Here is a 17,737-nt window from a genome sequence, read left to right as displayed (position 1 = left end):
AAGTAACAGCGAACAAACTGTCAACATCTAGTGTAAGCTATTATGATGCGAGGAGGGGATATAATTCTAGACAAATTTTAAGAGTCCGGGAACTCATTTCGGTTCGAGAAAGCTGGTCTAACCTGGAATGGCCTCCCCGTCTAGTTTTAACTGATAAGTTTCTAAACTGTATACCAATTATAAAGGCAAAAAAAAATTGCTCTAAACATGCGTCAAGCTTGAAAGTGTCACTCAGTGAGCAAGGACAGAGAACGCAGCAATACAATAACTTAGCACAGAGGTCGCACAGACAGTCGAACTCTGCGATGCAAAATCTTCTTTTTTCTTTCTTTCTGAGAAGTGAGGAGCATTTACCATGCCCGGTGCAGTGAAATACGAAAGACAGCACTTACACACTTCGACTAGAACAGCATCTCAGGTGCAAAGAGTATAGACAAAAATCATACAGTCGACAACAGGGTCATAATCACGCAGAAGGGTTAATGGGGAATACCTCAAATGTCAACACACAGTGTTTACAGTCGTCCTTGCCTGCACGGCTCGCAAGACGTGAACCAGGATTCGAATGACGTCCAGTGACCTTCCCGCAGAGTCGACACGGGGCCAATACTCTCCACAAGGCGTGCGCACATTCCGCCTCTTTTTCACACGGTCTGTTCTGTGCATGCGCGCCTCCCTTCTTCTGTTTTCTCCTGAGCTTGACCGGTTGCAAATGTACCGACCGCTTGTACCGCGCATGCGCATTTCATGTTCGTGACTGGCGCAGGCGACAGATGGCGACTGCTGCAAGCACACACCCTCCACTACGGATGCGCAGCCGGAACCTCATGAGTGCGGATCGCGCCTGCGGAGCGCACGTGCGTTTGCACAACCACTCGCATTTGTCCTCAACCAGTTTTCTGCGTAGAAGACCAATTTTTGTGCACTCCCCGGGTGGTGCCATGTATTGTGAGAAAGGCGAAGAGCGGGGCCAATGCTTCCCTCAAAAGACGATTCAAATATTACGGCTGTTTTTGCAGGAGTGCACGCGAGCGAATGCGCAGTTTTTCTACACCAAAGATGCGACTCACGAGATCACTCGCTCGTTTACTTTTTTTCTTCCTCCTTGCACGCATGGTAAATAAGTAGTCACAGCAAAAATTGTGGCAGTAATCACCAAAAAAAAATTTATCCCTAGATATGTGATGACAGCATCAACACGTACTAAACCGCCACCAAAATAGATGTATTTTATTCTGTGCTGCAATCATTCTATTTAACATAAACACAAAATGATAACAATGAAGACTACACAGCAGCCACACTATGATTCAAAGAATTGCCTAAGGACTTGTGACGTGCGCAACATTTTAGACTTGTGGAGAAGGGTACAGCCCAATAAACGGGCAGAGTGGGCCTCCAGGATTTCCGTCGATCCTACGCCAGAGTGGACTGCACCTTGCGAGTCGTAACAGGCAACGTAAAAAGACTATAACAGCAATACATGAACAGGTCATATTGAGTCATAAACCTCGGAATGTAGTCTGAGGTAAATCAAAGGGCATCATCCTTGGACCAGGGGTAAAGGGGGGCGGCATAAGGATGTCAGTGCAAGCAGCGTGCGCCATTGGCACCACGATAAAGAGGTATGAAGTTGTGGATACAGGTTTATAGTCTGCATTTACAAAAATCCCACTTCCGGCACCATTTGCACCTAGACAAGACTTGAAGCGAGAACTTCCACTGTCCACTCAAATGCAGAGAAGATGCTTAAAAAGCGCCCGCTCCTGAAGTCGCTGCTGCACTCCCATACAAAAATTTCAATAAATACTCCATATACTGTCTATAAACAGGCTGTGAACCGTCCAAAGAAATTTTCGCTAGGGCTGACAGGTAGCGAAAAAATCCAGACTGGAGGACAACCCCTATTCCCCGAGTGATTACGTCCGGAAGATTGGTACGCCGACAGGAGGTATATACCACTGGCACATTAAACGATACATTGTATACATAGACATATACTTTACCTCTTTAAACTTGTATATGCACATTAGTTGAGAAAAGAAAGGAAAAGACAGCTCTATAGTCATGTGGTCTTTCCAGTATGACTGCGCCAAAGAACGCAGATCACGAAACTGTGAGTGAGAGTGCAGCCCTTCTGTCTCCATAACGAAGGCTTGGGGCGCCACTGAACGATGCTGTCTACGAGGCTTTCTTACCTCTACTCACGTTCATATGCCTAGTGCTAACCTGTGCACCACAGCAGCTTATCAATTTGTATTTTTTGAAAAACTGTCGCCTAAGATAAGCCAAGATGAACAAGGGATAAAACATTAGCACAGTATTGACAATGTTGACTAAATACCGTAACCCTCACACAAAAAATATAAAAACTTACCGTCACAGCAATGAGCTTTAGTTAACTGTTTGTTACATTGCTGCGGAGAGAGCTACATAAAAAATATAAAGATAAAACCTCGAGGGGCATGACGCCACGCTTTAAGTAAACTTGACTTGGCGAAATGGCACCAACTAATGTAACCCAGGTGTAGCAGCATCGCGAAGCACACTTCCCTAAATGTAGTCTTTCAATGTCGTAAGGCTATGACAAATACATTATTATTTCTACTAAACTGACGTTCTACGAAGGCCCTGAAGCAACAGCGTGACTAAACATCGCTGCCTTCTATATCGCTCCTCTGTGCTTAAAAGCGATACAGACTCACTTAAATTTACTACCGTGACTGTGATGGGTTCAGCGGCTAGTGGTCCGAGAAATGAAAGAAAAAAAAAGTGTTTTGCACGAGCAGCGTAACGTTCAGTTCGAGTGCAATGCGATTCATAAATAAAAAGTCCTTTTGTTAACAACAAGTATTTCTGCATAAAAGGCGTCTAACTTACGTTATGCAGTTAATTTCCATTTCATTTCGTTTCAATTCATGCCACTCTACGTTTCTTCTCTGCACTCCCTTGATATCCTATGCATCAAGGCAACAAACCTGAGACAAGGCTTAAGTCTTTTTCTTTCTTGTTCACCACACATATTAACAGGAGTTTATTTTGCAGATTAAATACACTAAAAGTTTATATGTATCAAACCAGACCAGGAAAGCATCAATAGGCTTACTTCCCACTTTTCTAAGCAGCCGAATAACACTCACAGCGCGAAAATCTGCTGTACGATATGTTGCGCCCCCGCAGGCACATGGACAAAGTGAACCTTCACGCCCTCACGTCGTGAAGAAAAAACTTACTCAGTCTCTCAACACTTCTTGTTCACTTTCTACACCACTACGTATGCACCTTACACTACGCCATGAGAAAAGGGGCTATGCAAGTTCTCAGAATGAAACCATGTTTGTGATTTTGCGCTTCAAACGACTAAGTTGCAAGGTCTTCGTGGTCCGCAAAGCCGAACATTATGGCCGTTCGGATGCAACGATGTACTGTTGTAATCTTTTAAAGCTACAAATAGATGTAAGATAAAGGTGGCGCTGCACTAACCCTTCCAACACTACCTCGCGGTGATGAATGCAGTGCTAGAAACATTCTTTTAAAGAAAAGTGCATCGTAACTCTTGTACAGTCTAAAAGTGGTTGCGGACGCCAAAACACTGGTGGTTGGAGAGTATGAAGGCATGGACTCTGAGATGTCACATTTTAGGACACAAAAAAAACAGCTTATCACCAGTCTTTAACTTTCTATTTTCTTTCTCGCCACTGCCTTTGTGACGGGAGACAGAAGGGCCTCAGCGTATCTACGCTCGCCCTCCCAGGTGTAGTCTCTGAAAGCTCGAGACGGAGCCCTGTAACATGTGTGCTGTCTCCGGCCGCGCAATTTCAAGCCCTAGAGCACACAGCCAGCAATTAGTCCGTGCACGACCACGAGGAGGCATCTTTAATTGACACCATGAACGTGGCCCGATGAAATCGACCTCTGCTATTTTTTAATGTTTTTTGACTCAAGTAACAAAGGTTGCCCACTTTAACGTTCGTTTTTGTTAAGCGAGCACACCGTATATTTTGAAAAAAAGCCAACAGCCATTGGAACCGATTAAAACATGAAGGGATGTTGCTCTTAGTATTAGCTGCTGCTGATCAGAGCAGAAAATTAGTTTGGTGCGTGTCGTTGGTGTATACTCTCAAGCTCTGGCTACGCGCAACACAAGTACGTCCGAGAGTAAGAGGTAAGAAAGTCAGCGCCTAGTTCAGTGGTTCAATTGGTACAGCGGTGCACGTGACATGTGGAATTCTTGAGATCAGATCCCACCAGAGGCTTGTGGTTGTCTTTCTGAATGCTTTCTCTAAAATGATGTCTTTAGGTAATTACGCAAATCATTTCCCATTTTAATAAATCTCTACATAAAGGGAAACATTTCGCTGTCTTCCTAAATGACTGCTGGCTTCTTTCATACACATAAATTAACCAGCCTCTAAACTCCGTGCTCCTGTCTGCTCAAGAACATTAGTATTTTGTAGCCTCCTTACAGTCTGATCCCGTGCGCTACATTTGTCTGCGCATTATCACTGTGTTTAAGACCCTTGAGGTCAGGTTTGCGGGCTGTTAGGTCAGTAGCTCTATGCACTACGCTTTGCAAACACGCGCCCGGGCACACGTGCCATCGGAGAAACGCACTCGTATCGCACTCACTGCGAGCGAGTGATCATGGAAGACTGCTACCCAGCTTTCAGCGGGCAGCGATGGTGCCAGAAGCCCCTTCCCCAATGCACATCTCATGTAGCACTTCTTATATTGAACCGTGCAATAGCTATGCTTCACTCATAGCCCCACCCATAACTGTTTCAGCTTTTCTCGCAAGCGATGGCAGCACGCGTGTAGACCAGTATGAATTCGCGGACAGGAATAAACTACCACAAGTAATGCATCTCCTTACAACATCCTAAACACGGTCTTAGGGCGCCTAACCACAAGAAGCCTTGTCAATGAATCTTTGTTGCGATGACGTATTTATAGTGCACAACATGTAATATGACTAAAATCCCACAGAGGCACATTTTTCCCTAAATTAATCATCAGCGCTTTAACACGAAGTAAATGTAGGGACAATGTCAACGTCCTATTGTAGGATGCATAACAATGGGCCATGGTCCGCAGCGTCCCGTATTACTTTGCTGACAAGCCACAACAGTAAACAAGGTCATCTTTTTGATGTCTGACTAGCAAAGAAGTCACAGGTGTCAGAACTCTTGAGCTTATAACTTTGTTTGGTGCTCACCGTTTTGCTTAGGTGACGAGAAAAGTTTTAACGGCAGATTACTCTTTGCCACGGAGGAATTCCGTGTGGTGGTCACTGTAGGCTGAAGTTGTAAGAACTGTTAGAGGTGCTCTTTCAGAGACCTGCAACCCTACCTTATGCACAAAGCTTTAGGCACCACCAGCCAGCACATTCTACCTTTTTGGCAGATGGAAAGATTATATCTATTAGTAACTCCCAACTCTCATAGCCAAAATACCTACTAAGCTCAGAATATGAGTTTCTCCGCGCAGTTTTTATCGGTACCACCAGCTTGTATAATTTATTGTGGATTTCACATCCTTTTCATGCATTTTTTTTTATGAACCATAAACATAGGCATTATTCACTCGAACAAATGAACCATTTTCCAGTTTAGATTATATATATGTGGGCATATCTGATTTGCTTATAATCAGAAAGCATCATGCACCACGTGTAAATGGAACCAAGAGGCAGTTCAATTAAAGGCCCCAGCGGAGTGGAGGACATGCCTACTGTCACTTCAAACCCTTTGTGAGCCACCAAGACTAAGTGCAAATGTCACTTTCAGAGCTGATATCGTGATTTTCTACTTATCTCACCATATATATGTACAAAGCTTCTAGCGGTTAGGTGCCGTGCAGTGGGTAGTTTAAACAGAAAAAAAAGTTTATAAACCCTGCACAGCTATGAAAGAAGTGTGCATAAAAACGGCAACCATGGTGACAAGGTGTGCAATGCAATTTTATAAAGCTCCGGTCAACCAGGTCAGACTGGCTCCTCACTGGTCCACCTATCACAACATGTACAGCTTGTACTAAAGCTACTGATCACCCCTTTTCGAAAGATGCACGAGTTAAAATAGAAGTGCTTTGGTGGCCAGAACGAAGCAATGTAATTCATCAACTGTAGTCTCTAACTCATGACCGATCACGTAACGGCGCAAAAACTTGCGCATGTCTTTTACCCTATGTCATGAGTGTAAGTGTAGGTACTTATGAATGCATACTGTAAATTTTTTGTTTCATGGTCATAAATGAATTCGGAAAAACTGGTTTTCATCTCAGGTTAGACCTATTAAAACATGTAGTCTTTTCTTCCAAGAAGCTCGATGCACACACAATATGCAATGTTAAAGGGAAATCAGCGATTCATTTTCATTACTGCCAGGAAAATGCCAATGCCGCTACTTCAATGTGAAGTCTTCACATGCTGGCCTCTGAGCAGGTCCAGGGACTGTGGTACTGTGACGTCATTAATGCATTGAATGTATCATGCTATAACATCTTTCACTGTGCAACGAATTCAGCAAACAGACTGAGATAAAACAGAAAACGGAAAGGTGGATGCCAACACCATGTGCAACTGCAATATGAAAGCTAAATAAAGCTCCCTATGTTTTTTTCTTCTGACAGCCACCTGAAAAGCCTTGCTTTGCTAGCTAATTAATGTCTAAGAAGCATTCACTTGTTTTATTTTGGCATAGTCTGAAGGGTTATGTTAATCTAGGTGTGTTCACAATTGCACCAACTGCACAAAAAATTTAACCAGGGTGTATTGTCAACTGCCATAAAGTGATTTACTCATTTCAGTCACACATCCGAAAGTATTAACCACATTTTGACGCCACTGCCACCTTTGCCCTTTCGTACGCCTACCCGTTCTCAGAACCTCTAATGTTTTCTTCAGCGTTTGTGCCGGAACACACAATTTATCAGTTAAAAAACTCATAAAAACTGCTTCATAAGATTCGTCAACACAATTTATATCAACAGTTAAAAGTGAAACATTTTTTTGCAAGCCCAGCACGAGATTGGAAACCGCAGCCCAAAAATCATCTACCAACTCTCATTGTACCCTATACAAAATATACTACGAAAGGATTCTGCTGCTTCTCAAACTAAAAGTTGGCACATGTTCCTGAGTGTAGAATTCTACATTTTCACTGAAACTCGAGAACATCAGTTTGATATTCCTTATGATAAAATTATCATCATAATATGTCTTCGCAGGAGACAGCATAAAAACGCTGACAAGATAATGCAGACATGTTATTCCTTCCCAGTTACTAACAGCTGGGTACTAATATATAATCACAAGCCCAACCATGTCTCTGGTCCCTTGTTTCTACTCGCGAAACAAAAATGTGCTGCATACACAGAGAAATTCCAGACAAAGTTAGGATATGTTCCAGTTTAATTTTAAATGAAGAAAAAAAACTTCATACTTCGCTGCACAGTCCTGTTTGCGAGAATCTCATAAATTTCATAGAAACTATATGCAGGAAGGAGTCTTTCTTACTGCAGTTACCTTCCCAATGGACGGCCAATTCATCAACATTATTCGCATGCTGCAAACTTCAGGAATAAAAATGGTATCCAAGAACAGATGACACTGCAAATAAGAAATATAGAACGGTGCTTTGCCGTACAACTTGTAAGCACGTAACTTGTAACTTCTTTTATCATGCGACTCGCGTACGCACGATTTTTCGCAGCTCTACAACATTCAAGTCCGACATCTGCATTGCTGTGAAACAGCAATCATGAAATTTTATCATGCTAAATTGAAATGCCCTTGCATAAAAATGAAAGCAATGAAAAATGAAACGGTTTTTAAACACGTGGAATACTTCTGTGCCTTCTTCTCTTAAAATCGAGCAAGGCTTATTAATATTCCTTCTCACCACACTTAAAACACAGTGTTACCACTACTAGCATGCCAGCAGTAAAAGAAAGCAAATACTGATTGCTTTGCACACAGCTTTAAAGAAAGCATCCAAAATGTAGTCTGCACATATGGCTCGGGTTTCAAATAGCATCAACTACATAACAGTTATGCCCAAAAGCGCAAGTGCTGAATAGAGAAAGGCTTAGCTGAGATCAGTGCTAGTAAGAAATCCTCTCATGGCATATATATCCAGGTACTCAATGCGAAAAAAATCTTGATTTCACCAAACGCCCAGTATAACAATCATTTAACTGTTCTGCGTATACATCTTGCAAAAAAAAAAACAAATGAAACTAATAACTTTTGTTTGTTTGATTTCTCTACTCAGTATTCTAGGCTCCGTAAAAGTAGGACGTTTCTCATTTTCATCTCAGAAAATGACCAGCAAATATATAAAGGTTGAAACGGCACTAATGCTTGCACCTTTAGTCCTTCTTTGCTTTGGTCAACAAATATGTCTCCAAAGTTCAGTTAGAATCCAATTACACAAAGCGAAACACTAAACTAAAATTATAAAATACCGGCGTCGGCAAGAAAGTTATATCTCATAGCTGGTGAAACTATAGCTTTCGCTGTCCTTCTAACTCGTAAAAATGAGCAAGAAAAAACTGCTCATATTTTCTTTCCTGACATTCTGTATCAAACGAGGAAATGTTACATTGTGTGCGCGTGTGACTCTGGAGCTTGGTTATCTTTCCGCACTGAAAAAGTACGCTCTTCGGAGCTGGATGAGGTAAAAAATAATCACCCCAGAGTTTTGACTGGCCTCGTTTGTAGTCTGTAACTTCGATGAAAATGGCACCCGAGTCTCATACACTTTAGTACCCCGATTTTAACCGCCAGACAAATGGCCATAGCTGGAAAAATCAAGCAAAGCAACACTCGGTTTTTTCCTACGCTAGCCAACCAGTATGCTCATACATCCATCACAGGAAGCAGCGGGATAAGCTGTCACGCATAAATATGATGAATACCAGGTACACAAACTCAGCACGTTGCTGACACATCATTGGAACAGAAGTGTTGAAGGTTCTGCTGGAACACGCTATGTGTTTACTGCTTCAGACGCACAGCTGAGAAAATGATAGAGGAGTGTTCTACGTCCAATCGTGGTGGCCAACAGGAAATCGGCCATAAAAAAGCCGAAATGCAAGCATAAGCTGATATTGTTAAAATGTTAAAACCACTTCCCATGCTGACAAATCCAAAAAGATAATTTGCTTGTTTTCCTTGATACTGGCAGGTTTCTTCTGAACTATGGTACAATGACAGACATTAGGACCAAGAAGTGATTGAGCATTGCCCACTCTTCTCATGTACACAAAACGACCGTAAGCGGCTCACAGTCTGTGGGACCGTGGAGCACACATTCACTGAAAACACGGCACTGGTAAAGTGTCACAAGCTCCGCAGACTGCCGCTAAGTTCACTCTCCCTGAAGAGTTTTGTTGAGCTAAAAGATGGCTCCGAAGCGGTCCTATACAGCCTCTGCATATGTTTGAGCAGGCGAAAACTGCTGCTTTCCATATTTTTTTTTCAGAAACTGCACCGATTGTTGTGCGCTGTCTTCTTCAGTGAAAGCAGGTTGCCAACCGCTTCTGCCTTCACCAGAGGTGGGAATAGGCAACCCGCTGCATGCGACACCCAGTGGTGCCCATGCAACATCTACCACGCCAGAATACACTCCCGTGTGTCTCAGTGATACCACAAATCAATCCACTGCCTCGCAGTTTTGTGTGCACAGGTTATACCAAAAGACATCTCCCATGCAGATTCTCACAGGTGGCTGCAGTGACAAAATGCACGTGAGAGAGGTTTGATCCTGCAAGAAGGATGAGGAGGAAGCGAGGTCGAGGTTAAGCCGATAAAAACATGTTTAGTAGGGAAGCTGCACTTTGTATGGACAAGTGGAGGAGACATCAATGAAACGACCACTAGGGACGAAGAGCCATGACTTTCCCTCATCCAGCCGAATAGGTGGGTTACGTCACAGTGCCGCCAACCCACGTGGGTGGCTGTCACCTTTTGGAGGTGCGAGAAGCCGAAAAATGGCCGATTATAATTGATTGACAACTGATCATCCCAATAAAAGCAAGCCCTGCATTCCTAGGCAACTACGCACTACAATGAATTAAACATTCGGGTCACCTGAAAGCCATATATATTCCTCCTTAATTGGGGATCACTGGATCCCAACAAAGCAGACTTAACTCACTGGCTCTCATCAGTGACTATTGTGGCAGTGACACGCGGTGACGAATGCAGACCCCCAACCGACACGAACAGATGACCCTTATCCTGGATTGGTGAGTCCGAAAAAAGGCGCTATCACTACACACGCACGACACGCGCATACAATAGCAGAGAAGAAAAATAAACGAGCCAGACCTAACGTCCACGGTCTACATTCATTTCAGTGAATTATGCCTCCTTTCCTTTTTGTTCCGCAGGTATAAAACACGCAATTTTTTTCCGCACATATATAACTGTTCCAGCTCTGGAGAATTCGGTCATGTCTTGGTAATTATACATGTCGGCACTCGATTCTACTTTTAAGAAGCCGTCCCAGTTGCAGCCCACTGATAGTGAAGGGCTTGCAGTACCCGCAACGCTCCTTATCTACCAGTGCCATGTACTTTACAGACAAGAACAAACCACATTTCGCCACGAAGCGTCGGTACAGGGAAACTCTGGCAGACTTTCGGCGAGAATATTGGGGAAGTCGAGGGTCTCGCAACCCTGTGGTGAGTCGGAACGTGAGGCAACGATGAAAGGGCAAACAGGGTGAAGGAGGGAACATTAATGCGGAGTGGTGGTCACCATAGGTCCTCGTGTGACCATCATGTGTTCCGCACCGTCTGGCTGTACGAGTGGGCAGCCGTCGACCTGCCGTCCTCCGACTTCCAGCGCGCGTTGTCGGAGGTCCGATGGACCAGCGGCGCAGACTCGCTCTCCGAACGGCTTTGCTTGAAGCGCCTAGCCGGTGCCGCCGTCTGCGGCAGCTGCTGCTGGTGGAAGCGGCTGGGCCGCGCCGTGGCGCTGCTCCAATCTGCAGGGTGGGGCAAGCCAACCGCGTCAGCGCACCGCTGGGCTACTCGCTACCGCGGCAGAGCTGCATGGCCACCATCGGGTAGCCGAGCGGCGATAACTGACTTTTGGCATGCAGTGAATACGACCTGCACAGAAGGCGAGATATCCGCCACAGGATTCCAATTTCAGGGGAGGGGGGGCAGCATAAAGGCATCGCCCCTAACCAGAAAAGTACTACGATGGTTATAACTTCCTCAGTACTATGATGGTTGTAAATTCCTCACCTAACTTTCTCCACAGTGCAGTCATCCTGAATTCAGACCAGGCTGTGGTGTGGTACTGTACACCGCAACATTTCTTGGCAATGCAGCCAAGCTACATAACCATAACACGCATCTCCTCCTATGCAACGAATATTGTCCCTGCAGCTACAGCTAATGTTTTCTCTTAAAACTGTGTATATTGGCAATACTCGCTAATTAAGGCATATATATACCATAACTGCATGTTTTCAAAGTTACAGTAATGTCAGAAACAAGAAGCTTCCAGCTACATCAGCAGTGGAGCGAAGAAACCGCACAGCGAGCAACGCATCAGGTGGCCGTCCTGCCGCAAAAACTGTTGGCGGAGTGACACAGTTACAGACGATCCGTCTCAGTAGCTTCCTCTTCATTGACAAATATTTTGCCTGTGAAGCCTCAGCAAAATGAAAAGCAGATTCCCAGGTTCCCGTACTTGCCATGGTGAAAGAAAGATGAAAATAGCCCCCGTAGGTATCTTTACTTCCAGGACCGCCTGGCCAACATGTTCAGGTAGTGGTTGAACGCGACAGCCTTTGCTTACGACCTCCTATGACACCGACGGTGCTGCCGTTTGCAATACAGAGGATCCGTCATACAGCATTCAGTTAGAAAAATGAAGCTAAGGATAACTGAAGTTAACAATAGTGTTTGAACGCGACAGCCTTTGCTTACGACCACCTATGACGCCGACGGTGCTGCCGTTTGCAATAGAGAGGATCCGTCATACAGCATTCAGTTAGAAAAATGAAGCTAAGGATAACTGAAGTTAACAATGCAAGAAAAAAATGACTTGAAGATTTATTTGTTTCAGACAGTGTTTTCGCAAGAACACGATCCTGGATACATCTGCTGCTCTCATAAACCTACTTTTCCTGCTTTACTTTTGTCACAGGCTAGCAGCTCTGCAGCTAGAACAAGCAGCAGATGCGCAGTGAATGCAGCCGCACATACCTGTAGATGAAAATGAAGAGCTCCTGACTGGACCTTGTGGCGTGAGCGGCCGGCACTCGGCGAGAACTTGCTCTCGACAGTGCTTGTGTGCGTTGATCCCACACTCTGCATTGGTTGAAAAATTATTCAAATCGTCTAACTCAGGACACTCAGTACTTGGCGCTTCTTTTTGAGAAGACAATCTGACATCATGGGTAAAGAGTTGAGTGCAGGCTCATAAATTTTGCATGTTTATGTGCACAAGGAATCAATATGATGGGTGTTTTATTCGACTCATGCACAAGCTGTTAATATGCAAGGTAGTTCGTGGCATTCAAAAGTATTCAACTAAAACTTATTTCTCCAAAGTTAGGCAATTGGGCAACCTTAATAAATATGTCTGAACAAGACATTCACCACCTCCAAAGCAACTGTTTGCATTATTAATAATTTAATTATTTAATTACAGTAATCTGCTGTAATTGCAAGAAAATATGGCATCAATTTCTGCTTCTATGAAGGTACATAAATGAAAGGGAAGGTTAACAAATGCACTGCTTACTTTTGCACTTGAAGCCTTGCTTGATCAAGCCCCAAAGCTGGGAAAGAAAAAAAACAATGATGCAGCGAGTTGCCTACAGGAGTTACTATAAACCCCTCCCCAGAAAATCTGGCCACGTCACCACAGTGGCAGAAGAATGAGTTGCTCGGAAACGGTTAAGGCTTCAAGGTACATTCATCAGCTCACGTCAGAAAACTGACCATGATGAATGCCTTTTTCAAGAGTAGCAATATTAGAAAGCTTTGCGCGTCCAGTGAGGCTCTTTCGAGGATAGTTCTTGAGTGGTTTTGCTGAAGGAAGTAGCCAGCTAAATGCTTGAATGCGCACGGAACGCGATAAAGCAAACAGTGCGAAACTGAGCATGTTTCGCAGCATGTCGACATGATGACCAAGCGAATAAGAAAGTGGGAATGAAGTAGGTAGACGTGCAGATGTACACTTTTCTCGGAGAATTCACCCCCAAACAAGCTCACTCACTAATCGCACAAAATGCATTCTGCCTTCTCTTCCCAATGGTCTTGTCAACTGTACATGAGCCTACCCTGCAGAATAGGTGAGGCCGCATTTTTTCTGTATTCCTTTGCTAGATCTTGTTCACTTTCCGTCAATAACTCTTTCAAGACATCGTCTCCATAGCCACCACCATGTCTGGCGCTGCACTGAGAGAGCCATTCGTCAAGCTGTTGTGAGTTGACACGCTATGCTCTAGCACACGTATGTATACATTCGTTCTCAGCATAAGCTGCAGCATGCAACGTGCAGTCGCAACCCGCTCCATAAAGCAATGCGCGCTTCATCGTACAGAAAAGTAGCACATTTAGCTGCCTTTTGAGTGGCTAGCGTTTTGTGCAGGTTTGAGGTTTGGAGCTGTGCGGGGCAGTGCATCTTCATACGTTGAGTTGCTGATGCACAACATCAGCACTGTTGCATCCGGAGCATTGCCGCTCATTGTGGGTGAGAGTGTACATCACACAAAAAAAAACATTGCCTGTTTCTGGTGTCGCCAATGACATTACAAGGCAATGAGCGAAGCTCACCAGGCCAGTACAGTGTATGCAGAAGGTGGGCCGGAAGTAGGTGGTCTCGTGGAAGTCGTGCCGGAACATGGCCCAGTTTGAGCGTAGCAGGAAGCGGCGGATGTCCTGTCGGCTGAGCAGCCGCCGCTGGCAGTCCTCCGGCACCAGACCTCGCAGAGCGGGAAAGCGGCCCGTCACCACGGCCACGTCCTCAAGACTCAGGTAACCATCGCGGTCTGTGTCGTACTCGTGGAACACCTCCTGCACAGTGGCGCATGTGTCGTTGCAAAAGTCGTCAGCCACCTGAAGAATAGAAGTGGACTGATCTAGTCCGCCTCCTGGGACTAAGCACACTTGTTAGGACCGAGGATGCATCCATGACTGGGCAGTGGTCGTACCACTGGTTCCCCAATCACCTCTGTAACTTCCACTCTAACCTATCCTAACATCCCGAACTTTACTTATAGCATGCATTTCTTCCAGTAATGTTGGTTCATACGTGTAATAAATGCAGGTAAAATCCATACCCTATCCCTGCTGTCAAAACAGCTACCACTGCCGTAGAGCTTCACGCATGGCTTGTCAGTCAAGCCAGGTGTGCGAAGCACTTTGCAATTCAAAGTGCGGAACGTTGTCAGTTCAGCCTTGACAAGCAGACTGAACGTAGATGTAAAATGAGCGTGGCTTTAAAAATAGCGTTTAGCGCCACTTGACAGCCCGGCGTTGCTTTCACTGTCAAAGCTAGGTGCAGGCAACGGTGCAAAGATGCCCTTCATTACCCTGCGGACGCTGCGAGAGCCCAGCTCTAAAAACAATAGCGCTGGCCTTTCTTACGAAGATGATAGAGATCTCCTTAACTGAAGGCAGAGGTTTACCATCGGATTTTGGCTAGCCGCTTGACTGTAGCGGGTAGAGGCATATCGCTACAGTATTCACACAATGCTCGAAATAACGTGTTACACCGCATCATGGCACATATATCGTCAAGGCTCATTAATGCGAAAGCATTACTAGGCTATGTCAGCAACGGAAGTGTCCGCAAAAAGTTTCTGCAAAATGTGTTCGCAAAACGTGTCCACATAATGTGGAAGCAAGAGTGGTGTGGTGATGTTTATAGTCAGTGATTGTTTCATTAATGCTATTCATTAATAAATGAGCCTAATTAACGATCATAATCAATAATACTAATCAATGGTGTTTATTACTGGTGCTAATCAATTCTAGTTAGTGAGTGTGATTCACAGTGATAATTAATTGTGTTAATTACTGACGGCAATTAATGCACCTAATTAGCAAGACCATGTAACGTCATAGGGGTATGACGTCATCCCATATGTCTGATGACATCACGCCTGCAACCAATTAGAGTAAAGCAAAAATCGGAGCCCTGAATGTCGGTGTCTGAGAAGTAGGATGATATGCAGGTTTTCAAATAGTTCTTCAACATTCCATATGATTTCATATGGGCAACAGCTATCAAAGGCAATTAGGAGCCATCAACGTCACGGCAAACACTAAAGTTTTCACATTTCTTCTATGCAGTCTCTGCAGTGCTCTCTGAGTTTGGTACGTCGCATTTATAGAATGTAATATTAACCGTACAGAGCACAACTGCCGACTAAGAAAAAAGGCATGGCGCAGTGCTTTCAGAAGAATGCAGTTATTTCCAACTTGCCTCCACCATATCGCAGATCTGTTTCTCGACTTGGGCTAAGTCAGTGCCTTCCGGAACTTTCGACGCAAATTCCATGGCGAGAGGCTTCGACGGAGACACCTGGAAAACGGAAAAACAAAGCACCTGTTCAACTATTACACTCAAAAATAGCCTATGCAAACAACTCCCTGTGAAACAAGGCCAAAATCACGACAGAGAAATCACGATCGCACAAGCCCATGTGAAAAAAATATTATCGAACTGACAACGAGGGCAAATTGAAGTTGGCCCAGGCTGATCGATGAACATTTTCTAATGACAAAGCAGCAAGTCCAATGTGATTTAGAGAAAACCCCTTAGGTTGAGTAGGTTTCAGTTAAGGAATAACTACTCATTAGTATCATTAGAATTAGCACTTTTTTGGCCACTTGCGAAGCTTCCGAGAAAGCTGTATAGCCTTCCTTAGTAGTCGTATCCAGTCTATAAACATAATAGAAGATTTTCTGTCTCACAACAAACTTTCTTTTGTATTTTTGGCTATGAGCTTGAAGTAACAACAAATTTTTTCAACAATGTTCTTCAAAAACAACTTCTAGTGTCAAGAGCAGAAGTAGCTGCAGCAATTAGCTAATACTAACCATGGGTGCCTTTGGTTCTCTGGCGAGGGAAAGTTCAAATATTTCGTCCTCGGTGTAAGCTGTGTCGAGAGAGAGCTGGAAGAGAAAGGAAAAGTTCAGCAACACGACTCCAGGTCTTCTCGTCGCATCAGCGCACGGAAAGGTCCGCGAAATGCACCCACTCACATAGAAAACTTTTCGCCTCCATTGAGTAACCCGCCCGACGTGTCGTAAGCATTAAGCAGTGACGCACTAAACTTCTTAACACATGTGTAGCGCCCTTCAAAACTAGCCTTTTCTCGAGGTGTTGCACCCTCTGAGAAATGCGTGAAAATTTTTCTTCTTCGCCGAAAACATTGAAAAGTGAAAGGTCTGTGCTTGCATCTACCTATCCCCAACACAAACTGTGCATGTGCAGTGCATACTGGCAGTAAATGAGAAGACCTGCTCATGCGCAGAGCTGCCGTGCAATAAAAGGCGGAGGATAAAGGGCTTCTAGTAGTTGAAGTTCAAAGAGTTTGTTTCAAACAATGCCTTGCTGTCGAGAAGTTGACAAAAAGGCAGAGTGCTGCCTGACGATGTTCGCACTCTTTAGAAGTGACAATTTTAAAGCAGTACCCGAAAAAAAAAGTCTCGGAAGAGGTGCACGATGTGCACTGTAGAGTACACATAAGGCAGAAGGACATTAGTAAAGCCCATAACACATATAAGTACAAAACAGAAAATTTAAGAAAACTTCAAGAATCAGTACAGTTACAAGGCATTATTATGACGAAAAAAAAGGCACGGCATGCTTAACCGAGCAGGCCAAAGAAAGTATAGCTGTGAAGTGACCTTGAGCGTGTTGATGAGGTCCATGCTGACATCCAGAGGCGGTGGCGAGTGCTGGAGCTCCCAGAGCTCCTGGAAGATGTGTGACAGCTGCGCCATCTTGCGCAGGTTGATCATGCCGTCCACCACGTCCGGTAGTGCCACGTGCACGGAGATCAGGTCCTTCATGTGCACACCCCTGCGACCACAGCCCAACAGACAGGTATGTCATAGACGACCAACAAAAAGACCAAAAAGCCATGCTTTTTTGCTGCAGTAACATGTCATTCAGTGGTTGAAAGCAAGGACGGCTACCAAACCCAATAGTTGCGTTCAACAACCACTATTAATTTTAGAACTCGAAAACCACATGTGAAAATTTCCTGTCGTCCCAGCAGATTTATTGGAGTATTTATGGCCTGGAACTTGAAGCAACAGCAAAAACTTTTGCCGTGGCAACAAAATTTTCTCTAGTACTGCTTTGTCCTGTGTCGCAGTCACAGAACTGCAGCAAAATATTACAAAACTACACAAAACGAAAAAAAATCATATTCTATTTTGGGTAAGATTCTGTTGTGTTTTTCTACTGTGTAGCCAGATAAAGTTATCACGTGCGCCCTTATTGCTGCCAGTCACTGCTCCCCCCGGATGCGCGAGCAGAGCAGAAACAATTTCTTTGCTTGCTTCCTGTAACTGCACATCAGATCATAGCAGTAATAAAACGTCAGCAAAGCTTTAAATGGGGCTAGTTGGTCGCTTGTCGCTTGTTGGTTGCGCTTGTCTTACGTTGTCCCTTCTGTAATATAGGTTGCATGCACACCCCTATGCTAAGATGTACGACCTAGCCCAACATATATTTCTAGTACATTGG

General features: G+C 44.4%; 1 protein-coding gene across 5 annotated transcripts in view; it reads right to left on the bottom strand.

Annotated features, from left to right (window-relative positions):
* Positions 1 to 315: 315 nt before the first annotated feature.
* LOC144104759 (ras guanyl-releasing protein 3-like) overlaps positions 316 to 17,737 on the bottom strand; it is a 97,090-nt gene continuing 79,668 nt past the window's right edge. For 2 of the 5 annotated variants that reach the window (XM_077637936.1, XM_077637935.1), the window contains exons 9-15: positions 16,891 to 17,065; positions 16,078 to 16,152; positions 15,461 to 15,559; positions 13,807 to 14,046; positions 12,770 to 12,806; positions 12,229 to 12,333; positions 3,938 to 10,994 (exon numbers count right to left, since the gene is read on the bottom strand). In XM_077637936.1, coding sequence (XP_077494062.1) covers positions 10,786 to 10,994; positions 12,229 to 12,333; positions 12,770 to 12,806; positions 13,807 to 14,046; positions 15,461 to 15,559; positions 16,078 to 16,152; positions 16,891 to 17,065 — 940 coding nt within the window. In that variant the 3' untranslated portion in view covers positions 3,938 to 10,785. Of the gene's footprint in view, positions 11,122 to 12,228; positions 12,334 to 12,769; positions 12,807 to 13,806; positions 14,047 to 15,460; positions 15,560 to 16,077; positions 16,153 to 16,890; positions 17,066 to 17,737 lie in introns of all 5 variants that reach the window. The other 3 variants (XM_077637934.1, XM_077637938.1, XM_077637937.1) reach the window with 3 other exon arrangements.

This window comes from Amblyomma americanum, chromosome 9 (assembly GCF_052857255.1).
Source record: "Amblyomma americanum isolate KBUSLIRL-KWMA chromosome 9, ASM5285725v1, whole genome shotgun sequence".
Lineage (NCBI taxonomy): Eukaryota > Metazoa > Arthropoda > Arachnida > Ixodida > Ixodidae > Amblyomma > Amblyomma americanum.
This window is presented reverse-complemented; position numbering and strand designations above follow the sequence as displayed.